Source organism: Triplophysa rosa, linkage group LG9 (genome assembly GCF_024868665.1).
Source record: "Triplophysa rosa linkage group LG9, Trosa_1v2, whole genome shotgun sequence".
NCBI lineage: Eukaryota > Metazoa > Chordata > Actinopteri > Cypriniformes > Nemacheilidae > Triplophysa > Triplophysa rosa.
The window spans coordinates 15,069,970-15,095,362 of NC_079898.1; the positions used below are offsets into that span (position 1 = coordinate 15,069,970).

The 25,393-nt window shown below is 37.9% G+C and overlaps 3 protein-coding genes across 4 annotated transcripts in view; 1 reads left to right on the forward strand and 2 right to left on the reverse strand.

Annotated features, from left to right (window-relative positions):
- Nucleotides 1-87: 87 nt before the first annotated feature.
- Nucleotides 88-6,116, reverse strand: cog2 (component of oligomeric golgi complex 2). Its single transcript, XM_057341428.1, has 18 exons — nucleotides 5,941-6,116; nucleotides 5,492-5,653; nucleotides 5,294-5,359; nucleotides 5,125-5,205; nucleotides 4,931-5,031; nucleotides 4,608-4,716; nucleotides 4,319-4,498; nucleotides 4,020-4,144; nucleotides 3,804-3,930; nucleotides 3,530-3,669; nucleotides 2,582-2,643; nucleotides 2,236-2,387; nucleotides 1,979-2,161; nucleotides 1,817-1,889; nucleotides 1,575-1,717; nucleotides 1,317-1,456; nucleotides 1,014-1,194; nucleotides 88-851 (listed from the first exon to the last, which is right to left on the reverse strand). The coding sequence occupies exons 1-18, from the start codon at nucleotides 5,998-6,000 to the stop codon at nucleotides 744-746; spliced, it is 2,193 nt and encodes a 730-aa protein (XP_057197411.1). The 5' UTR covers nucleotides 6,001-6,116; the 3' UTR covers nucleotides 88-743.
- A 474-nt stretch (nucleotides 6,117-6,590) lies between these two features.
- Nucleotides 6,591-21,107, forward strand: pgbd5 (piggyBac transposable element derived 5). Its single transcript, XM_057341431.1, has 7 exons — nucleotides 6,591-7,196; nucleotides 10,033-10,463; nucleotides 13,388-13,522; nucleotides 14,036-14,216; nucleotides 16,031-16,228; nucleotides 18,162-18,267; nucleotides 18,519-21,107. Exons 1-7 carry the CDS (start codon nucleotides 6,884-6,886, stop codon nucleotides 18,712-18,714), a joined length of 1,560 nt encoding a protein of 519 aa, XP_057197414.1. The 5' UTR covers nucleotides 6,591-6,883; the 3' UTR covers nucleotides 18,715-21,107.
- A 120-nt stretch (nucleotides 21,108-21,227) lies between these two features.
- The window catches only part of galnt2 (UDP-N-acetyl-alpha-D-galactosamine:polypeptide N-acetylgalactosaminyltransferase 2), a 62,829-nt gene continuing 58,663 nt past the window's right edge, over nucleotides 21,228-25,393 (reverse strand). For both annotated transcript variants that reach the window (XM_057341429.1, XM_057341430.1), the window contains exon 16: nucleotides 21,228-25,363. In XM_057341429.1, the coding sequence (XP_057197412.1) occupies nucleotides 25,208-25,363 (156 nt within the window). In that variant the 3' untranslated portion in view covers nucleotides 21,228-25,207. The remainder of the gene's footprint in view (nucleotides 25,364-25,393) is intronic.

Consider the following 25,393-nt stretch of genomic DNA (forward strand, 5'->3'; position numbering starts at 1 on the left):
ATGCACACATTCGGTTTGGTGGTCATCGTTCCATCGTGCTCCGCAAGGCCATTTTTGTAACATATTAACCCTCACGCACACACAGCGTTTCATAGTATCCCCATTTTTATTTTTAAATCATCATTCATATTTCAGCAGTCCCATTCTTCCCCAGTGAAACAAGTAAACTCCAATACCCCTTCTTATATAAAACAGATGTAATGTGAGCAAGTAACCTCTTCAGCATTTGACCAGTTTATTAGGCAGGGTTCGCCAAATTTCCTAGGAGAGCAATTTCAGTCACACACAACTGAAGTCAAAGCACCAGTGTCATCTTAAATCAACTGATGTAACCACATGACAAGACACAGTAGCTTATAGGATTTAGTGTCCGTGCAAATGTTATGACTGGTGCATATAAATGAGTTGCTCCGATAACTCCAATAAGCATAAAATGACTGTTCCAGTCATATTCTTACATATAGTTAAGTGATAAATAACGTGTCAGACAGTAAATCACATTCTTTTAGTGTGCTCCTAAACAGGTAGATCTTGCTGCTAGAATCTTGTTGTTATTAGCAAGTTAAGTGTTTGTCTCATGAATGTAAGAACCCACAACAGGACTTCATAAAGCTTCTCCTTGAAGAGACGCTGAGTGGAGCATCTGTTCTTATTCTGTCTGAGCATTCGCATGGTGAAGGTCTTGAAACCTCCAAGACAAGACAAACTGAACCCTACATTTCATCCTCCTGGGCCATCCTGCTTTATGACCCTGTCTGTTCCGCTGAAGCAAGATCTCGTGCCTCCTGCACAAGTTCCAGCAAAGAAGAGAACATGGTGATCTCGTTTGGCTGGAGGCCCATCTTCTGAATCTTGAAAAAAGAAATTACAAGCATGATAAAGCAACACCATTCTTCTTTGCACTTGTGCAAATCGCATCTGTTATGCGTACCTCTAGTAGTAAAATCCCAATATTTACCCATAACTATATAGTGCAAGTATATCTGATTTTGACCCGTTACTGTATGTAATACCTGTTCTCCGAGGTATTCCACATCCAGAGCCAGCTGCAGGCGGATCTTACTGTCATCTGATGGCCCCGCATTGACACCAGCAGTGCTGGTGGTGGCCGTTTTTCTAGCCTGCTTCAGTCTCTTCAGAGACTCCTCCATCTTCCGCACTGAGCTCAGCACGTCTGATATCGTCTCAAAATATCTAACAAACACAAAGGTTCTTTTGAGCAACAAAACAACGCTGGAGTTGATGCGCGTGAATAATAAACTGTGATAAAGTTTAAATATATGTTTAGAGAAAGGTTAAAGTTCATTCAGCAGCACCTATGGGTGCACTCTGACAGTGTGATGCGGAGCCACTCCAGGATGATAGAGTCTTTCACCACATTTTTGGAATCAGTGACCAGCTGATGGAGTGGGCGAAGGGCATTGTCCATATACGCTGAGGATCTGGTGGGCACCTCCTATTGATGAGAGAGCAACCACAGTTTTTATATGGCTTAGGAAATGTAAACAGCTCAGGTTAACATTTGCTTAATTTTGTACGATAATAAAATATGTGCGAATAAAAGTGCTGTTGACCTTGTTGGTCCTTCGATAGAGCCGAGGAACCTCGGATGCATTTTTCAGGAAGCGAATGCTCCTCTCTGTCAGATGCTGAGTCATTCTGCTGTTCAGTGCGGGAATGCAGCTAGACAAGGACGTCTTGGAGTCCTGCAAGGCGTCTGGAGCACAACACAAAAAACAGTGATACAAACACACTCTCACATGTATGGCACTGCTGTTTATTCACGAGGAATGGCTTCAAACTTCACAAAACAAACCTGAAACAATAGCAAAGTTCTGGAATCCAATAGCCTCCAATTTCACCCTGATCATCTCAGTGATGTCTGGAATCTAGAAACAGAGTAAAAACATGATTTAATCCATATGAGATGTACTAAAGATTCTCCAAATAAGACTCTTCTCTAAATAAAGCGCATTACCTGCTCTTGTAACTTATCAACATCGGCTGCGATGAAGACGAGGTGCTTGGTAGACAGGGCAGTGGGGCCAGAGTTCTCACTGTCTGCGTCTTGTGATGTTCGGCTGGATGTGGAGGAGGCGGAGCTTGAAAGAGGCCTTACTGAATCTTTGCTAGTCTCTGGAGAATAGGTCTTTGTTAGGACCTGTGAGATGAAAAGAGTACAAATTAGTACCAATGCTATCATAATTCATATTCGCTGCACCATGAATATTTTACCTCTGTGAGGAATGTGCCGTATCTGGAAAGTAGCTGCAGCGTTAGTTTCCAAAATCGATGAGCAAGTGGAGACAGGTACACCTGGTCGGCCCAACACCTGCAGACACAGCTCCACAACACCTCAGTCACCTGCAGGTGGTAACTGCCTCCAACTGAGTTTACAATAACAAAGAGCAGATTCTGTGTCAGTGGTGATCTGCTGTTTGCTCTTATGCAATCAAAGGGAAACAAATGGTGTGTGGCAAGAACTGTGCATCACACAGTATGTTCCTAAATGTGTTTTGTATACGCCACCATCTCGTGTCATGGGGCATTATCTTACCCCAACCCAAAGACATTTACTGACCTGGAGCTGTCACCAGTCCATCTGCAATGGCATTTTCTAGACTTCCAGCAATCTCCTTGAATCTATAAAAAACACAGCATGTCAGGATATAGTCATGAAGATAAAAGGCCATTGCTTAGAATATTTACATTTCTATGGATGTAAAAAACAATCTTTTGAAACTTTAGATCATTTAGAGAGTTTACAAAGTAGTGTAAGTATCGACATGTAATTCCAAGTAAAACAGAAGAGTAAACAACTGAACTGGAAGTGATCTAAAAAAGGTCAGATTGGTAACAAAAAGTTCATGACCACACAGGTCTATAGTGCCTTGAGTGAGCTGATGCAAAGAAATGAGGGAACATTTGTACAGAACAGCTATTGTAGACAATGCCACGAAAGGACTACATAAGACAAACATTGAGTCACATTAAATGCATTTCAAAAAATGAAACAAAAATGATATAATACAGAAATTAAAAAGGCTTGAAAACTAGATAGTAAACATAATATCCAATTCAAAATGTTGAAGAATAAAAACACAGGAGCAATCATTTTAAGTGCACTACAAGAGCTCATTTCCAAGAAAAGGCGAACACAACCAACAAAGCTTAACTGGCCTAAACAAACTAAGATAACACTGGACTTTATATCCAGTGAATGGTAATCAAACATCACAGAGCAAAGACTGTCCAAGCCTCACACACAGATCAATGCACTTTCAGAGCAAGTAAATGTTTTTCAATATATTACACAAAGAACAGAATCTCAGCTCAGTTCCTTTTTAATGCTATTAATTCCCTTGACTGCTACATGACTTCCGGTCAATCGTGGTGACTGGACATGGATTTTTACAATCATTTTATAAAGAGAAAAGAGAAAATTTCCAGCCCCTAACTAACTAACTTAAGGACATAAAGACATAAGAACATAAAGCATTTGAATAACATGTAAAAAAAGTCATCATACCGCAGCTGGATATACACTGGCAGGTTCCATTTGTTGTGGAAGCTCTGGTAGGAAGCATGTGCACGCAGTCTCTTCACACTGGCCTGGGAACCACACTGCCTCTCAAACTTACGCACAAAATCCATGCTGACAATATATCTCTGAAAACAAGAAGACATCATGAATCATCACAGAATGGCATTTTAAAACAAATGTAAAGACAAAAGCAAGTGTACACTTGTATATTCCGAAGATGTCTCAGCTTAAGCATGGATACGTTCTATCCTGTGTTTACCTCAAAAAACACATCTGGGTTTCCAGGATTGAAGAGAGAAGGGAGCCTTTCCTCAATACCTCTAATGATTTCAGGCCAGACAGAGTTCACCAGGAAGTCATATCCTGGGACAATATCTGCTTTATCACTACGTACACAGAAGCGTGTTATTAAGTTAAAGTACATTATAATATTATACAGCAAAATGTAGCAAATCAATGAGAGCAGCAGGCATACCTAGAGACAGCCCCACCAGTCACCTCCCGTAGCAGTCTACAATGGTGAGGCACAAACTCCAACAACTTTGCATACATCATCTTTAGACCATTAGGGTTGAACTTAACAAACTGATCAACAATAACCTGAAAGTTAAGGTACAGTTAGGAAATCAGTACATTGGGAATTGGAACAGGCTGCCAGATTACAAAAGTGAATTTTATCTTTAAGCGTATCTGTAGTCTTTGCAAGACTTTTTTGTAATGATGACTTAAGAATGATACATTTGGCTTTACCGCTATTACCAAGTGTAAATTTACCTCATCCATGTATGGTTTGACTAGGACTTGTCCAACCAGTGCTTCTGCGTCCCTTGTCTTATCTATGGTAGCATACGTCCTGAGGCAATGCCGTACAATGTCTACATTTGATGTCTGCAGGCCTTGAATCAATAAGCCCTCCAGAGACTGCTGAAGCATAGCTGTGATTCCAGCTATTCTCTAAAACATTACACATTACAGAAATTAAGACCTTTGCCATAAATTGCTACAACATATATAATTAAACAGGTGAGAAACACAATGGATTATTCTAAAACTGGCAGCTCACCGGGCGCACTTTATCAAGCAATGGCATTCCTTTGCTCTGGACGGCATGAAACTGTAACTGGTTGAACTCTGTGGCAATTCGCTCTAGAATCTGACCTGCCAGAAGAGGACTAAGAAAAGAAGAAATAAAGACCACACTGTTCATTTGCAATGCAAAGAACGTATTATAGATGTATTATAGTATTATAGAAATACAACGATGTATTTAAAACCATTTTCTTTTATCAGTCAAACAGACATGTATGTATAATTCAAATTAACTATTAACTTGCAATGTATTACTTGAACTTACTTGTCACAGCAATCTCTGAATACTCAACATACCTGCTGGTCTCTAGGGATGTTGTATCTTTTGTGTTTTGGTGAAGAATTTTCTCAATCTTCTCCACCGATCTCACAACTTGGATGAGTCTCAACACACAAATCTGCGAGGACACAAATACAAGACTGTATAAAGACTGTTAAAATAGCAACAATGTATTTTACAGAAAACGATAGGACACCACACCATGACATACCTTCTTTTTTTGAATATCCTCCTGCTTGGATAACTGTGCATCTATAGCATCAATAACTTCATTCACCGATGATTTTAAACTCTGTGCATGAGAAGAAGTTATTTAAACCATGATTTCATGAAATATGGCCAATCCAAATCCATGCACTGATGTTGTGCTAAGCACTTACAAGAACCTCTTCACGTAACTGGCCAAGAGGTACAGAGAGCTGATTGAGGGCTTTATCCATTCCAACCTAAAATTACAGATACAACCTTCTCCATCATCCAGATAAGACGTCAACCAATAAACATAGTACATACACTATGTGGCGGTATCATGATGGTCTCAAGCTAAAATAAAACACACAGCAAATTCTTAAACTCACGAGATTGGTGGACAGGTTAACGAAGTCTGCATAGTCTTTATTGATGAGCTCGACCATGGCTGTTTTGAGAAGTCTGTAATATTGCTCCAGATCTTCACGCATCTCCTCGAGCTGGACGCGTTTTCTGCAGTCAGCCACAAATATGTCCACGTCGAAGTCATCCTGCAATAAACATTGCAGTATTTAATATATACAATATATAAGTGTCCTCATGTAGGAAAAAAACCAATGTAGGAAAAACACCAATGCACAAAAAGCAACTAGAAGACAGTAAAGGCACTGTGTGGCGTGAATATCTAACGTTAAGTATTTGACATTCGATACGAGCTATACGCTTAGTCATGTAACGTTAAATATATTAATTTTGAACACAAACTAAACCTAAATCAGCCGGTTAGTTGCTCTTAAAGGTAAAAACGGGAGTTTACACATAGATAACATTACCTTACCTTCATAAATTCGTCTTTGTCAAAGCACAAAGAATCCGGTCCCTTTGGTAATGTCATCATTCTATTATGTTGGGCTACAAAATAATATATTTTAACATTTATTTTTCAAATGGAAAGAGTATTGTCTACATTTCGTTAAAATGACAGAAATCGTTCTAACTTCCGCAAACATGGCACACGCCAACGACTGAGTAAAGAATGCACACCGTTCACACCCTTTCGAGAGTTTCTGAACAGCGCTCCAACTGGTTACTAGCGGTACTGCAACATGACTACTGTATAACCAAACTGTATCATGCAAACAACAAACGGGTGACAGTGTTTTTACTAGTCGGCCAAGTCAGTTAAATTAAAACAAGAAAATAAATGGACAAAAAATACCTTCACAGTGGAAATCAATTAACATTCCTTTAAATTGTTATGTTTTTTCATATCGAATCGATTTTCCTGAAACTCATATTTTGCTATTGAATATTCAAACTGGATATTGTTAATATGTGAGGTATTTTAATCACATGACTCTCCTGAGACAGAGGAAATATAATCCTGCAACATTTATAATTCGATGAGGGATTAATCCCATTGGACAATGTAGGAGAACGAGTCAGGTGATTTCTAAGGAAGCTTCATTCAGTCCGCTACGCCCAACCCGGATGCACAGACCATCTGTGGAGGGGAACGTTGTAGGGGTTCAGCTCGCAGGCTTGGGGGTAATTCAGCACCACGGGGGGAGGGACAGCTCCCGGTGAATTCGAGTTTCGCCGATGCTATAAGGACGTGCATCGCTGGTCATAGCATAGAGGACGGTGATACGCCCGCAGAGGTTCTGCGTTTAAAGGGACTGGGTCAAACAGACTGCATGCTGGATTTTTCGGATTTAAGGAGGTCACTTGCATGTCCGAACTCGCCCGGCGTAGTAAACGCACACTGGGACTGACGAACGATGGCGGAGTGTGGAAGGAAGGGACTGTCGCTCCTCGAGGAAGCGCGTTCTCGCTACGAGAGCCTGCAGATTTCCGACGATGTGTTTGGGGAGTCTGGAGACGACAGCAGTGAAAACCCATTTTACAGTACAACGGGCGACTCCAATTCGGACAACTACACGGAGACAAATGCAGACGATGCCCGAGCGCGTGAAACTAGGAGTAGTCAGAGCTACGGTCCCCCTGGGTCTGTCTCCAACGGCCAAGCGCAGGAGGAAGGATGGACCGACGCACTACAGGACATCAGCATTCCCCACTATCAGGACACACATGGTGAGTTTAATGAACGTTATGTCCCATGATAAGCTCAATAGATGCAATGCAGCTTTAAGAACCTTGAGAGGCCGTGTGACACACCGTGGGTCACACTGCTCTCACGACGAGCAATTAAGATCACAGATGGGACCCTTTGATGGCAACACTGGTTTGCTTTGATCTCTCCCATCAGATGGCTCAAACAGATGACACGAGTCCTTGAAATATAGATCAGAATAGTGGAATCACAATTAACTGGCTATGAGAAATGAAATGTGATAGGTACTCCATGCAGACCATGTGTGATAGGTCTAATCATTAGGACACATTTATATTACTGTACCTGTGTCAGGGCAGAAGGGTCTTTTGCATGGGTGGCTGAGTTGAGCCACGTATTTCTTGGTTTTATTTAGAAAGTCTAACTTTAAATTAGTTTGGTGACTCCTAAGATTTACACAGGCTGTTAAACATTACAGGTTGCTTACAATTTGACACAGTAGCATGCAACAATAGTGGTCAATTTGACACAGTAGTGTGCAATAATTTTATTCAAATAAAAAAATGAAACACGAAATCATGAATCATAAAATTCACAGATTGTGGCTATTGTTTAATTTCAGTCACTAGCAAATCAAGTGGTTTACATAAGAAAATCATTTCTGTGAGAATAACAAGCATCTATTTCTCCTGTAATAAGCTGCACTTTAATTGCTTTTTGATGGTGTAATCTAAATGAGGTCATGAACAGGCGATCAATAAAAATCATGGAAAAGTGTTCAGTGAACAGATTTTGCTTGAAATAGGAAACATTTAGAAATAAGTTACATATGCCAACTTTCTAAGATATCAAGCATGCTAAAAAAGCATCAGTAAATCTTTTTATATTATTCCTTAGACAAGTAGATGCTACACTCTTGATAAATGCCAAACCTTTCAGTCGTGGTTGCTCGGATGGTTCTGTCTGTCACCCTGGGGGGGAAATTGGCCATCTGGTTACAGGTTTTGCTTGGTCACGAGCTGAAAAAATGATGCGTTAAAGGTTACAAAGTCTTGGTTATAATACTTGGTTTCATTGGAACAAGCTTGTAAGAGCCAGTTAGATCAAGTCAATATTGTTTAGGTCAACATAATGAATGTGTTCATTATTTTAAACCAGTGAGACAAGACGACTAAACTACTGAAAAGGTACATTACATTCTATGACAACTTCCATGACGATAAACTACCAAATATGTTTTGCAATCATACAAGGATCTGTGTAAAGAGAGTAAAGAGATTAAAGGTGTCTTTCATGTTTCCTAAAGCAGACGTTTGTTTAAAAGCCGAGACACACATTAACTTTGTTTGACTATCATATTTGAAATGGAGCCATGTGGTAATTTAGCACCTGCTGCGAGATCTAAAAGGATAAGATCGATTTATAGCAGCTTGCTTAATTGTATAAAGGAGGTTTAGAGAAGGTCTGCAGTAGCTGCTGTTGTCGTCTTTTCAATAATTAATCTTGGAAAATACATCAGCTGTTCTTCAGCAACTCTGACTATAAAAAGATGATAAATACAACTTGATGTTAAATAGAAAGTCTGGGCAGAAGATTTGAACACAGCTATAAGAGTCATCCTTCCATCCATCAATCCGTTCTCCAAACCCAATATTGTTTATTTTTATTGTATGGTATTCTGATATCATATTGGAAGTGAATGACATGGTCATAATCTGGATTAAGAGTCGTGTATTACATAACACTAATCCAAGTCAAGACCATAACAGATTTTAAGACCGATACTGCACAAACCCAAAACGGTTTATTCTATCAAGTCAATGTTCTGTACTGTACACTCCAGCATAAGATAAAAATGACACCATAATAGCAGTTTCTTTCTTTCTTGCAGCTAGAAAAAATGTTAGATACGGAAAAAAGATGAACGTAATGCAGTTTAAAATGGATAGTTTGCTTTATCCTCAGGGTATGTTTGTGTAGCTATTGGTTGTGCAACAACAATGAATCTTTTTGTTTTTAGGAACGGAGACATGTGGTACTTTTAATGCGACTGTCTTTAAATATATATTGTTTGCTTAGAGATGTTTGTATAGGGTGTGTTCTATATTACACTGTCAGGACTCAACAGTTTACTTTTGTAAAACGCAGTGTGAAATTCAGGAGAGTTTACAACTGCACTCAAATCAATTGCACACTCTCTGGCTTCGGTGTGTTGGGGTCACGGTGACAAAATGTTATGACCACCATCTCCAACCTGTACTATTACAACACTGACAATGGAGATAAAGGTGTTTTGTTGTCTTTTGCTTGTATGGGTGTTCACAAAACATCAGATGAAGAATACAAGTTTGGGTTAGGATAATTTAGGATCAATACAAAACCTTCACTGATGAATATAAACTGCAGTATTTGTTTAAGGTAATTGCTTCTTCCATTGTCAATGCAGACTTGATGCAGCTTTTCATTGACGTTGCAATCATTCATCATCGGCTTTCAGAGTTTAAGTTAGATCAAGACGCTTCCTCTTTCCTCCCTGTGCGCATCATCTCTGAGAATGATTAGGTCTTTTAAGACTGACAAAATGCCCATTAGAGTTCGTAGAGTAAAATAGAACAAGAACAAATTAAGCAATCTTCTGTGAGATGCGTTTTAACATATTTTGAGCCGATAAGCTCAGCTTTCACATCACATTGTTAATGTACCATATGCTCATTAGTATCTAATACATTTTTCCTGTTAGGAAGATGATGAGAAGATTCCAGTCCTGCATTCCATAGATTTTAATTCAACAACTAGATATTGAATTTGCCAGTTTCTGCCAGTACCTGAACAATCTCAATATGAAATTTGCTTCAGGTCCGACACAGAAAATGCCGGCTACAGCCACTGCAATAGATTTCTTCCAGCTGTTTGTTCCCGATAACGTCATCCACAACATGGTGACCCAGACCAACATGTATGCCAAGAAGTACCAGGAGCGTTTCGGAAGCGAAGAAGGATGGACCAACGTGACACTGGCCGAGATGAAAGCCTTCCTGGGCTACGTGACTTCCACTGGCGTGAACCGCTGTGAGTCAGTGCTGAGCATCTGGAGCAGTGGATTCTTCAGCAACCGCAGCATCGCGCTCAAAATGAGCCAGACGCGCTTCGAGAAGATCCTCAAGTACTTCCACGTCGTAGCCTTCCGCTCCAGTCAAGGTGGCAGTCATGGCCTCTATAAGATCCAACCCTTCCTGGACTCACTGCAACAGAGCTTCAGCTCCAGCTTCCGGCCATCACAGACACAGGTACAGAGATACACAACACAACATTCATTACCTGAGCATCTCATATACAGAAAAGCTATCTTGTATGGAATTCTTGAATATGATTCCAGTAAATTCTGTGATTTTTACAGTGATTCACAGGTACTGGATTTTTCAGGTTGCATTCTCAGTTTAAAACATTTACATTTAAAACACTGCTTAATGCATGAATGTCAAATGTAATGGGATCTTCTTGGCTAAATAAAGGATAAAAAAAGTACAACACATTCTGAAAATTGAAATTTTCCTCTACACAAGCAGATATTTAAAAACGTCAAACTCTAAATATGTCATATGTTAAATTAAGGTACAAAAATTACAAACTCCAACCAAATCTCAGTATGAACTTTTTTAGTAACTAGGGCTAGCAGACATTTTCCATGTCTGCGTCAGTGAAAGTGGGTTTAGGGATTTAAAGCAGAGCATGTTGTGTTGTAATTGGTAGCATTTGGAGTCTGGTCACATGTCCTCGGGCTGTGTGCTTTATATGGCTCACATGAGAGCTCTATTCAACTAATCAGAACTGCTGATTGCAAAGATTCAGCCGTACTAAATGCAAATCTGTAGATTTATTTTTAATGCAAATTCATATATGTCTGTCAAAAGGACAATAAAAGAGCAAAATAACTGTAATATACAAAGTAATTAATACAATAAAATGATTGTGATAGGTGATTTTAGTAATTTTACTATTCGTATAATACCGAATTATTACTTAGCTCAGTCTTTTAAAAAGAAAAATAATTACACACTCATTGTGTCAGACATTTAAATGTCAGGCTAACATTAGGAAGTATAAATGATAAGAATACTTCAACAAGAAAACACAGCCTGCCAAGTAATCTCTTAATTTCTTTCTACCATCTTTCTATCATTAAAGGGATACTTCGCCCAAAAACGAAAATTCTGTCATCATTTACTCACCTTCAAGTTGTTCCAAATCTGTATAAATGTCTTTGTTCTGCTGAACACAGAGAAAGATATTTGGAAGAATGCTTATAACCAGAAAGATTTTGCCCCCATTGACTCCCATAGTAGGAAAAAATACAATAGTAATCAAAAGTGCCCCAGAACTGTTTGCTGTCCTACATTCTTCAACATATCTTCTTCTGTGTTCAACAGAACCAAAAAAAAAATAAAAAAAAATTACCAATAAAGAAAAAAAAAGGGGGCAAAATTTGATTATAAGCATTCTTCCAAATATCTTTCTCTGTGTTCATCAGAACAAAGACATTTACACAGATTAGGAACAAATCGAAGGTGAGTAAATGATGACAGAATTTTCATTTTTGGGTGAAATATCCCTTTAACAAATGGATGGTCTTCCCTTTTTCTTTAATCTAAGATTCTGCCTTCAGACAGAAAAAAATAGAGTTGTGAAAAGTAATTTTACAAAAGGGCCAGAATTTGATCAGTCCATTATTCAGTGAAAGTAACTCACCCTTATTACATTCAGTTAAATGAAAGTCCTGATATATCATTAGAATAAAGAATTAGCATTTGCTGATGTACAACATTGTTTTTCAATCAGTATGAATAATTCACAGAGCATAAAGCATCTCAACACATTTATTGTTTGAACGAATCGTATGAGATTTCTTTAACAAGCTAGTAATGTGAATATCTATGATTTTTTTTCTTGCCAGAAGGCAACCTGGTAATGCAGAGAATTTAATGAGGTGATTTTCTTACTCTGCACATTTATAATGTTGTCCATTGTTTTAATGAACTATGTAAGTGTTGTTGCTGCTTTATTATGAGGTAGCGTTTGAAACATTGCATTTTTTTATTACGAATGATCTCTTCAGATTGAATGCTTCATTACTAAAGGGATAGTTTACCCAAAAATAAAAATTCTGTCATCATTTACTAACCCTCAAGTTGTTCAAAATCTGTATACATGTTTTGGAAAATGCTTATAACCAAACAGTTTTTGGACTCCATTGACTACCATTGTAAAATGGGCTTTATAAATGTCTTTGTTCTGTTGAACACAAAAGAACAGTTCTGGGGCACTTTTGACTACCATTGTCATTTTTCTTACTATGGTTATCAATGGGGTCCAAGAACTGTTTGGTTAAAACCATTCATCCAAATATCTTTTTCTGTGTTCAACCAAACAAAACAAATGTATACAGGTTTGGAACAACCAGAGAGTGAGTAATTCATGACAGAATTTTCATTTTTAGGTGATCTATCCCTTTACATACACGTTTGAAACATTTCTTATATTATTATCACAATTCACAATTTCACCTTGCCCTATTTTCCAATGTTTTAATGGAAAATTGTGTTTCGTGAAGCTTTGCTTGGCCCATTTCAGAGACAGACCAACAATTACCCGCCTACCATGAGTAAACTAAACACCATCTGTGTCTCTCAGCTTTTCCAGTGCACCATGGTGATATTACCTTGACAGTGTGCCAACCAGCCCACTTTGACTACCATGGGTTTGATCCCTTATCTCCCATTGGTAAAGAATCAAGCATTCAACAGCAACACACACGCCCTGTTTAACTGCATGAAATATTAAAGATCCCGGTTTTAATATTAGATGTTATGCGATGTGGAAATGAGAGCTTGGCCATGCACAGCTTGCCATCACAAGTGTGAAGTGGTTGCTAGGGTAGGTTATTTGTTATCTGGTTGCTAGGGGTGGTTTCTAGGTGTTTTCTATACTTGACATCCTCGAGGCTACATATTCTTCAGTGTAAATCTCTTGAGATTTATTGGCCTGTTTATCACCTGGCAGGCATCTTATTATCTATTTTAAAACCAGAGCTCATACCTCACACCTCCTCTCAGGGTCCTCATCAACATTTCATCATGTTTTTCCCCGAAGGCAACAAACAGAAATGATGCATTTGCAGGTGTTATCAATTCTAAGTGCTGCTGCTTTGACTCAGGTCCTCCATGAGCCCTTGATTGATGAAGATCCAGTGTTTATCACCACATGTACAGAGAGGGAGCTGCGCAAGAGGAAGAAGAGAAAGTTCAGCCTGTGGGTGCGACAGTGCAGCTCCACTGGTTTCATCTGTCAGGTGACTGCACACACACGCATGCATGCAGCTTCAGGGGAGGATGCTCGCTGATAGCTCACAAATGCATTAACTGGTCCAGCTATTTAGGTCACATGTGCACTAATGAAAAGAACAACAAAAATCTGATGCCAAAGTTGTGTTTGGTGCTGTAAGATCATCGATTCTAAAGGAACGAAAAAGTCACTCACTTTGCTTTATTTCGAAACTCTTTTTTTTTAAGGAATAAGTTCATTCACATTATCAGATGGAATCAATGAAGTATCATTTATAGAGTTTACCAAGAAGGCCAAAGCCCAGACCACTTAACATAATTGCTCTCTTTTCTTGGTTTGTGCCTGTGAAAGAAATGACTGCTGCTGTGTGCCAGGGGTGTGGACCAATAAGACAAGAGGATTTATTATCTTGTATTTTATTACATTTGGCTAGAAGTTATTTATGGTGAATTGAATAATCAAACAACGAGAAGCTAAAATTCAATTAAATTGTAATACTATTTATAAACTCTTTGGCTAGATCTATGTCCATCTGAAGGAGGGTCCGGGTCCAGATGGGTTGGACACACTGAAGAATAAACCTCAGCTTCACAGTCTGGTGGCCAAACAGCTCTGTCAGAACCTGTCTGGCTGTAATGCAATCATCTTTACTGGACCAAGCATCACAAGTCTAAACTTGTTTCAGGAATTTGAAAAACAAGGTACAGTGCAACAGCACTGCAGTGCTTTTCCGTGAATCTGCAGCAGCATGAGAAAATAAATGATGTTTTATGAGTTGTATGGATTTAATATGATGTGGGAAAACCCTGAAATACCAAGTGAGAGTGACACATTTACAGTGTATAGTAATAAATACTGCTATATTGTAAAATAAGTATCTTGTAAGAAACAGTGAGGTGCTTCTGCATGTGTTTTTCTCTTTTTTTTTACTAATCTTCTCTCTTTCCCCATTTGATGTTCCTCGTCCCCTGCAGATTTTAATTACACACTGACAGCATCCTGTGGCAAGCAATAAATGGAGAGAGTGAGAGGAAGTTGACCTTGATTTCTCACAGCTATGATTCTCATAGACTCTTTGAAAGCCTCCAGCTGGGCAAATAAAAGTATATACACAGTTAAAAGGGACAGTGCAGCCAAAAAAGTAAATTCTGTCACCATTTATTTACCATTATGTTGTTCCAAACTTGTATGACTTTCTTCCTTAGTAAAACATATAAGGAGATGTTACACAGAATGATATTGACTAACATCCTCAGTCACCATTTTCATTTTACGGTAACAGATGCAATGAAAGTAAATGGTGACTTATAATGTTTTTGGTCTTATTCCACGAAAGATTAACACAGTGGATCAGCCATTATGACTGCTTCTCAGTAATTCAGGTTATATTTAAAGGTTAACTATTGAAGAAAGTGTACATCTTAAAATGGTGTTCTGATATTTACAGTATTGTCTCAGCAGTAACATCAGTAGGAAAGCGAGTTGATTTACGACTCTCGAAATTACTCTAAATGCTGAGAAATTGCCACAATCTTTGAGGAAAGATTAGTCACACAACTCATCCCTGCTGCCTGCTGAGAGGATGAATATGAATCGTATCTCATTCAGACGGGCTGAAGCGTCTGGCAGAGCTGTCAAGACCACATTTGCTCGCAGCTTTGCAGACAATAATGCAGTCCAACCTAGACATCATTTAAAATGCTCAGAAAGAAGGCCCTGGGTTAAACAATTCCTGGTTACTGTAGTACACTTTACTATAGTATACAATACTAAATATATAATAAAATATATCTTTTTAATTTTTTTGCACTTTGAATACTGAAAAATCATGTTTGTTTTCAGTTCCGGGACACAATTGACTACCATAGTAGGACAAATTAAATGGTAGTCAAAGGTGCCCCAGAACTGTTTATTTTCCTTAATTCTTCAAAATATCTCATTTTGTGTTCAACAGAACAAAAAAATAATATCTATTTTTTTCCTACTATGGTAGTGGCCCAGAACTGAAAATTGCTAACATTCTTACAAATATCTTTCTTTGTGATCATCAGAACAAAGAAATTTATACAGGATTGAAACAACCTGAGGGTGAGTAAATGATGACAGAATTTTCATGTCATCATTTACTCACCCTCATGTCATTTCAAAGCTGTATGACTTTTTTCCTTTCGCAGCACACAAAAGAAGATACTTTGAAGAATGTCGGTAACCAAACAACGGTGGTACCGTGCTACCCATTCACTTGCATTGGTTTTGTGTCCATGCAATAGAACAGAATGGGTAATCTGATTGTTCAGTTGTTCAGTTACAAACAGTAAATGATGATGACAGAAATGTCATTTTTGGGTGAACTGTCACTTTAAAGTCAACCTCCAGTCGTGACTTACTGTGCTATACAGTACAGTACAGTGAATACTCAAGGCTGTACATTCATCCTCAGTGTGCTTCAGAGACGGAGTCATTATTTCTCCAGGATTATATACTAATAATCATTTTCTCTGTCTCTGTCCTGCAGGGATCTACTGCTGCGGCTTGCTGAGCACCAGGAAGAGTGATTGCACAGGTCTTCCTCAGTCTATGCTGATGAACACAGAGAGCCCACAGCAGCGTGGTCAGTCTCGCATTAAGATGAGAGGAAACATGTCCATAATCAACTGGTACAACAAAGGCAACTTCAGGTTCCTCACTAATGCCTACTCTCCTACCAAAGAAGGTAAGAGGATGAGAGTTCATGGTATCCTCAGTTTATAATGGGAGGAAACGTGTGAGGTTACAGTGGTTGATCACTACAATGCAAACTAAGAATTATGGTACTTAAAAAGAAAATACAGTACATGCATGATGTCTCTAGCGTGGCAGACGGAGCTGATGGTTTTATGCTGATGTGAATGGATTAAGTAGATATCCGGCACATCACAGGATTATGACAAGCAAAGCTTTTTCACTTCACTGTGTTGTAAAGTGTAGTGATGCATCAATTCAATCATACTTTATCTTTAGTTTTGCCCATGTGGTAGAAAATTCTAGTTTTCATTCAAATTTAAATTATCAGTAAAGATTTAAAATGTATAGTTCACCCAAAAATGACAGGGAAAAGTGCCCAGAACTGTTTGCTGTCCTACATTCTTCAAAATATCTTCTTTTGTGTTCAACAGTAATTTTTCCTACTATGGTAGTCAATGGGATCCAAGAACTGTTTGGTTACAAGCATTCTTCCAAATATCTTTCTCTGTGTTCAACAGAAAAAAGACATTTATACAGATTTGGAACAACTCGAGGGTGATTAAATAATGACACAATCTTTATTTTTGGGTGAATTATCCCTTTAAGTGAAGAATCGGTAACATGCTCTTAAACTTGCATATTATCCACAAGTTTGTGCACATAAACCTTGTGCTTTACAGAATGGTTTGAAAAAAAACCTTTTGTATGGGTCGGTGGTAGCAATAAAATCAGACGTTTGTTAAACATTTTGTCAATGTCACAAATTTGCTTGCTTGATTACTCAATGACCCAAAACTTTTTCAAAAATGAAAAAATTTCAATCCCTGGTATTCGTTTATATAGTAAATGCTTTTTCTAACTTTCCTATTTGAGAGGAGATGTTGCTTTTGATTAATGTGGTCTACACGATTTCATTAAAAACTGATATTGCTGTGCTAAAGTCTTGCCAAGTTTTCTGTACATAACCTGAACTAAAACACTTTTCCCAGAGGCACTGCGGCTCAAAGTTTAGACGCTACTTAAGTCCAGGGTCTATAAATAGCTTTGCAATGCATGTCTTCAAGACTCAAAATAGCACATATTAATTTCCAAAGTACACCACTCTCAGCCAACATTGCAGTTTGCATGCCATTCTGCTCTTAAGAATCACATCATAATGTGCAGTAGATGACTGCAACAAATACTACTAATGACTGCAACAAATGGAAATTGGGATGGTTCACCCAAAATAAAAAATTCTTGAATTTGAAAAAATGGAACATCCTTGCACATTGCACATTGTATTCCAAACCTGTATTACATTTATTTTCTTCTTTGGAATACAAATAGGTGTAAACAAAGCCTTCAGAATCTTAAACAAGGATGCAATAGCACCAAGGGCGATGCAAGAGCGAAAATGTTCTCCTTTTGTCATCTTAAAAAGTCATAGAGATTTGGGCAGACAGGAGGGTGAATAAATGATGGGTGACAAAACTGTTCGTTTATGTGTACAGTAGGCTGAGATATTGGAGAGTTAATAATGGTCCAGATCCCATGGCAGGAATCTTAACTCAGTTCTTATAAATTTTGTTTCAATGACATCTTGTTTTTAATTATAATTTAATTACATCTCAGATTAAAAGTCCACAGAAACTTTACAAGGACTAATCACTCAGTAACACAGACAGTGAATCACTCGGAGTGTTTGTGGCCAGATTGTCAAGATTTAATAGAACTTTTATTTTGATCCACGTTACTATAAAGCAGGGGTAATGCGGTTTTTACTATTTTGTATTGTTGAAAAGCAACAAACAGACAATAAATATATAGAAAGAATAATAATATAGAATTTGGAGAAAAGAAGAAATAAGCCACTTGCTGAATATTTGTTGGATGTTGAATGTATGTTTACTGTGAGTGACAGCTGTGCTCTGGTGCTTTAGGGGTGATCATTAAGAGGAAGAGTGGAGAAATCCCTTGTCCTCTCGCTGTCGAGGCTTTCGCTGCACATCTGAGTTACATCTGCAAATATGATGACAAGTACAGCAAGTGAGTTATGCATGACATCTGTTTTATAGAACACATTATGACACACTTTATGACTACTGTGAACTTCAGTTTACATTTATTGGGCTTCAGATGTGAAGCAGAATGAAATGAATGGAGTCATTTTGGTTGAACATTTATTTAAGATCTTTGTAAATATTTACTTAATCAAGGTTATGCTCATTTTGATCGTTGCAACAAACAAAAAAAACGTGAAATCAAATGTCTAGAAATCATCACCTTTTTCCATCTAGGTACTTCATTTTCCACAAGCCCAATAAGACCTGGCAGCAGGTGTTTTGGCTGACCATCAGCATTGCCATCAACAACGCTTACATCCTTTACAAGATGTCAGACGCCTACCACGTCAAACGCTACAGCCGGGCACAGTTCGGTGAAAGGCTGGTCAAAGAGCTCCTGGATATGGACGACTGCTCACCCGCACAGTGAAGAAGTCACAGGCTGTCTCATAAGAACATAAAAACCCACACTCACATTCATACTAACACGGACATTATTTAACACACACACACATACTCGAGTTGTGTACTTCAGGGTTGTGTTCACTGTACACCCCAATATGTAATAAATACATGTGCCAAGTTTGGTTAAAATTGGATGTTGCAAATTCACATTTCAGACACCGTTCGGCTATAACAAGTCTGTCTGGATTGTAAAAGATCAGTGTACTGTACATAAATCACTACAGTCTCTGTAACACTTGCTGCATGAGAAACATGAAACGTGTAGATGTGCAATGATTTTTCTCAATAGAGTAATAGTAGTGTTGATGTAGTTTTGAACCCTGAGGTACGATGTTTTGTGATTTAGCTCTGTTTGTGGACACCATATCCAAGGCACTGACACACATACTGTATATATTTGGTGATTGAGAGGTTTTATCAACAAAATAAGAATGTACATTCACGTTAGAAGGGAGATTTCCCAAATATCTGGGCATTTTTCTATTTTATATCACTTAATATTTATTAGTTATATGTATGTATTTATTTATTAGTACTTTTTTGACCAGGCTATAAGATTAGTGGTTTAAACACTGCTGCAGGCGTTATATAATAAAGCCACACAGATAGCGATAACTATACTTTCCCAATACTTTTTGCACTTAGAAGTAGCTAAGATGTGGATTTGCTGGATTCATTCAAAACTGGTATTTGAGTAGTTGACTAATATGCAAATTTGTGTGATGGCAAAAATTTAGGAAAAAAAATGAAGTTAGATCTCTCGTATTTATTATCATATAAATTTTATATGATATTAAGAACATAAATGCCTCATTCATTCATAAAAGAATGTAATATTAACAGTTTGCTTTCTAACTTTTGCTGTCACACCATAGGACACATGTACAATTATTTACACAAAAATACATAATTAGATTTCCATTGCGTGACATAACATGCCAACATTAAATGGATAGCTCACCCAAAAATTAAGATTCCGTCGTCATCACCCTACAATTGTTCCAAACCTGTATACATTTCTTTGATCGGTTGAACACAAAGGAAGATATTTGGAAGAATGTCAGTAACCCAAAAAATCTCATCCCCCCATTCCTGCCATAGTAGGGAAAATAAATACTATGGGAGTCAATGGGGGATGAGATCTGTTTGGTTACTGACATTCTTCCAAATATCTTCCTTTGTGTTTTACACGGGTTTGGAATAATCTAAGGCTGAGTAAATGAAGACAGAATTTTCATTTATGGGTGAACTGTCGCTTTAACTTTTTTTGCCTCTCATTATTGATAACTTATTGATAAGGGTGGCAAAAAATATATATATGAGTCCAATTTTTCCTTTAACGAAAAGGCCCGATATAGAATACCAAAAAGAATGTACATATGAATTCTAATAATTTATATATTTTAATATTTGTGTAATTTAAATGTGCGGATAAAAAGGAGGTAGTGCCGTGTTTGAGAATGATTAAAAAAACGAATGATAACAAGTGATAAAACGATTAACTAGAATGTCTTTATACCTTTAACAGGTTGGATTTTATGAGGTTGCCAGATCAGTCAAAAATGATCATTCTGTACATTGCTTTATTTTAACTGTAGTAATGGCGTGTTACAATCACAGCTGTTTATCCATGGCATCATTTATCCTTTCAAAGAACAGAAACTGGATGAATTCACAATGATTTATGTAGATCATTTCCCTCAGGTAATAACGTTAATCAACCGTCTCCCCTCTTTATCACTGTGCTGTATTCATACTGGATAATAAACACTGTAAGGGACAGATGTACAATAGTTAGTGAATTTGTGTCACAGAGGTTTGGGAAATGAACCCACAATAGATGACTTTATACATTTCCTTTGCATCCTCTGTTGTTAACTGTGTGCACCTGCTGTCGTTCTTTGTGGGGATGCAGAGCAACACTGAACACTAACAACCCAATTAACATGTATTTCACAAAATTTCACAAAGAGACCACTCCTTAAAGCTTCATACCGAGTGTGTACAACATGTCTACTCTAAAAGGTCAACAACTGCTGAAAGGATATATATGCCATATTTTATACCTGTATCTTTTGTTTTTAATCAAGACGAAAGCAATGTTTTCTCTTCCAGAAAATGTGTTATGAATGTCATAAACATTGTCAACATAACTTTGATTGCACATCATTGTAAGATTTTTGTACATGTAATCAAAACTACAGTCAATAATCGATAACTGCCACCTGTGTTTATGTACAGTAGTATAATAAGAAACAAATTATAAGACTGTATGTCTGCGTTGTGCAAAACACCTTTTAGTTTTTTATGTACCACACTCCATCTTTAAGTAAATCATGAAGAGGATGTTAAACTGAAGTGATGGTTTTGGTTTAAACTGTATGACCCTAAAATGACCCTATCTTGGGTGACCACAGGGTTTTGTAACTACAAGGTCTACTGTTGTGCAATATACATTACATAGTAAGATAATGGTTTGGGTGCTATGAACATCTCTGCCAAGAACATAATATGTGAGCCAGTGAAAACAGCAAACTAATGAAAGTTCCTACTGGTGCAGTACATAAATAACCCTTCCAAAAGACAACGCTTCTTTACAGGCCGCTAACGTTATACAGTGTGATATAAGGCCAGCTTTGTATGGCATTATAGCAAGTAAACAAAACTGACCCTTTAATAAAAGAAAACAGCTATGGCAACTATGTAATCCGTGAATACTCATTAAACGGACCAAATTCCTCAATAACAACCAAACAGGAACCCAGTGTTGGACGTGTATCTATTCACGTGGGAATGTGCTGTGTCCTGCTGTACAGTATAATGCTCGTTGTAACTTCACTTGTCTTTTCACTATGAATGTTGAAAATAAGGTGTATGGAAGGGTATATGTCTGTCAGTGTGATGATGTGTAATCTGTCATTTTCACTCTCGCTGTCCGGTCACCAAACTGATGTATACTCCAGCTCCCTGCCTATGTGGGAGTTTACACCAATTTGCACACTAATAAATGTTGTTTATAAAGATTTTTCTGCACTACTTGGTTGCAACATTTATATGTAATTCTACATGCAAACTTCTGAGCAAAATGTACATTTTAAAAAATAGCCGTTAAAAAACGGCAGGGTCGCCAGAAATATTCCATAAAATAAGTTCTTGTAAAAGTACATGGTTTTCCTGTTTTTCTTGTAAATTTGCTGTCTTTTTCTGTAATGTGACTTTTTTGACCATATTTAGAAAATACTGTAAAAAATACTTGAATAAAATTGACATTTTCCAGCAGCTGGGGCGCCAGAAATATACCGTAAAATAAAAACATTTCCCCCCATAAAATTACATGGTTTTCCTGTTTTCTTGTAAATTTGCAGTCTTTTTTCTTTAATTTGACGTTTTTTGACCGTATTCCAAAAATACGTAAAAAATTCTGTTAATAAAACAGAAAATTTGTGAAAAATCTGTAATAACTTTTTTTCAGCCAAGCATTCACTTAATGCATAATATCCTAAATAAACCACCGGGAGACTGCATTTTTTTAGATATTATTTACTAGAATGATCTTGCTTGTTCTATAAACACAATGTAATACCTTTTTTGTGGTTTTCTATTTTTCTTATTTTCTCCTGTAAAGCTGCTTTGGAACAATGCACATTGTGAAAAGCTCTATATAAATAAAATTGAATTGAATAACTGCAATATTTGTGAAAATACAACACTATATATTGAATGGTGCTTTGTCAGCATTACAATTCAATTATTCTGTTGGAAATTACACTGAATATTAAATACTTAACCAGTTAATTTCATACAGTAATAAATGGCTGTAACATTAACCGTCAACATATAGAAACTCGTTATATACTAAAGAGATAGTTCATCCTCTTTCTTTTGTGGAACACGAAAGAAGATATTTTGAGAAATGTCCCAGTGGTTTTGTCCATACAATGGAAGTCAATGGTGGCCCAATGTTGTTTGGTTACCAACATTCTTCAAAATATCATCTTTTATGTTCTGCAGATGAAAGAAAGACATACAGGTTTGAAATGACATGAGGGTGAGTAAACGATGAAAGAATTTTCATTTACAAAAGTTTTTACATCATAATTCTGGTTTAATATTCATTTTAAAATATACTATCGTGGACACTGGTTATGTATATAAATTTTATTTAAGTTAATTATTTTCAGTCATTCAAACTTCTGCAATATCTATAAAACAATAAACAAATACAAGCGCTGTACAGTTGACCAAATCACTATAACTGCAACTGAATGAGTCTAAATGTACATGCATGGACATACATACTGTATATACACACATATACACTAGAACAAGCGTCGACCCCATGCCATTTCCTTTGCTGTTGAATGCAACATTGAGATTTTGAAAAAGACAAAAAGCAGGTGGGGTCACACGTCCTTCATTTACTGAAAATTAAACGGTCCTGCCTTGAATAGAGATGTGTTTCCATGTTTCACTCAAACAGCAAATGACTTTGGCACAGTGTGCAATGTAAACATTTCATCCAATTAAATTATGCAATTAGCCATCACGTATTGCTCCTAATTTGGCTGCGTTCTCCGAAATCTCAGCGTTCAAAGCAGTTCATCTGCACGAATACTGTGGTGAGCAGCAAAGGCGATCCCACTCCGCCGGCTTCATTTCACTTGAAAAAGTTGGCGTGATTGAAAACAGCAATATGCGGTCCACATCTCAAAGTTTCTTTCTGCTGTTAATGTGCTAGTGGGTAGCAGACCCGCGTGACTACAGGAAACCTGGAGACGCTACAAAAACACACATCCTAAATACAGGTTGACTGTTTTGTTTCTCCTCCTCAGATTCGCTGTGGATGCCACTCAATCTGAAAAATCAAGACTCCATGTTTTGACTCCATTTTCTTATCATCAACAGGGAACTGTAATGTCTATAAAAATACAGGATGGTGTGAAAGATTCATACAAAGTCTAAGATTAACATAACATTTACTGCTGACACATGAGAAAAGCTGACCGAGGGAAAGTCAGAGGCTCACTTAGTCTTGTTTTCCTACCCTACAATAAGTTAGTCAGAATGCTACGGCATTATCCCAGCTCAGGTATACGACAGATAAATGGATTAAATGATTCGACTTCACATGTCACAGGCTTCCCCGTTCATTGGATTTACATTTGGATCCTACTTCTGTTAGGATCGACCAGTGACAACTGAAGTACCACGATAACCCGAAAGCATAAAGACATGATAATGTGAGAAAATGGAGACGGACAGACAGACAGACAGACGCATAATATTCTGCCCTCTCTTTTCTGAGACCAGATGTGTAAAGCACACTTTAAAACTTGGTAAGCAAAACACCTCACATTTTCTTTACAGTATCACGGATAACAAAAGGCTGTCACTTTAACTGTGAAAATAAGGGATGCTCAAGTAATGACATTGAGAGTATCATGATTCATCTTGAGAATAAAACCACTGTTGGGAAGAAATAAAGGACATGATCCAGAGTGCACTCCACTTGTGCATGTATCCGAGCGATGAAAGAGAAAATGAGAGCAAAGTCTGCCTGGAGTTAGCAGATTTACATGATTATTTCACATAATACACATTTAAGAAAAAAAGGCTACAAAGAAATAAATGATTCGAGAGAAAAATGCGGGTTTGAAGACATGTTAAACACTAAATTGTTAGCAGCCAGTGCTACAGTATGTGAATCCAACAGTCAAGTTCTGTACAATGCCTCAGATCTCCTTTAGAACACACCAGGCCTCTTAAAGAAAGCAGGTTGAATCTTTACACATTGCACCTTCAACAGAAAAGACAAATCAATAGAAACTATAGAAAAAGTCAAGGTCTCAATTTTTTCCAGCTCTCTTTTCCGTGCCTGCACCGCAATTTGAAACAAGGCTGTCGAAGTCCTCCCAAGAAAAAATGTGTCTGTGTCAGCGTGCGCGACAAGAGTCCTCCCCCAATCCCACGAGCCCACAAATCAAACCAAACTGAAACGGTTTTCACTCAAAAGTCCAGCGCAGGTCGGGAGCCTCCGTAAAACGTAAATTACATTCAACGCTATTGGTAACGTGACTAGAAAAATAAAAAGACGGACGTCAACTCCATCATAAAAATGTGCTGAAATCCACTGAAGAAAATGAGAAATGCCAAAAAGACAAATACACGAGAAAGCAGATCCTTTTCGCTCACATTGGCAACAGGACGTGAAAAGAAAAAAAGTTTAGATTCACTTTCCAACACCTGGACATAAGACAAAACCGTGAGGTATATAGTTAGATGGAAATCATCATCAACTTTATGTTGTCTGATTTCGGTGCCCCATGGCCCTTGTAGACCAGAGCGGCCGCGTTGTGGCGGACCCGAGTCCGGACAGCGATATCTCTGAGGGGCGAGTGCGTGCCCAGCGTGGGCTGTTTGAGGGCGAGAAGGGGAGGCCTGGGACTGGCGGGGTCAAGCTAGGGTTGCAGATTGAGAGTGAACTTCCACTGTTGGGTAAGTGAGGGGCTGCACACCTCCACCGTCAGACCGCCGTTCCGCGCGCTGCGGCTGTCCAGGCACAGGTTGCTGCCCACGTGTCGCAGTTTGGCGTTGTTGTCGATCTGCTCCCATTTCTGCAACAGAAACAATGATGTTTAAAATGG

Coding starts and splice junctions, on each gene's coding strand:
- pgbd5 (XM_057341431.1), top strand. CDS start 6,884: ATGGCGGAGTGTGGAAGGAAGGGACTGTCGCTCCTCGAGGAAGCGCGT. Junction 7,197..10,032: donor CCACTATCAGGACACACATG/GTGAGTTTAATG, acceptor AATTTGCTTCAG/GTCCGACACAGAAAATGCCG. Junction 18,268..18,518: donor TATGATGACAAGTACAGCAA/GTGAGTTATGCA, acceptor TTTTCCATCTAG/GTACTTCATTTTCCACAAGC.
- cog2 (XM_057341428.1), bottom strand. CDS start 6,000: ATGATGACATTACCAAAGGGACCGGATTCTTTGTGCTTTGACAAAGAC. Junction 2,644..3,529: donor CCAGTGTATATCCAGCTGCG/GTATGATGACTT, acceptor TGTTTTTTATAG/ATTCAAGGAGATTGCTGGAA. Junction 1,195..1,316: donor CTGTCAGAGTGCACCCATAG/GTGCTGCTGAAT, acceptor TGTGTTTGTTAG/ATATTTTGAGACGATATCAG.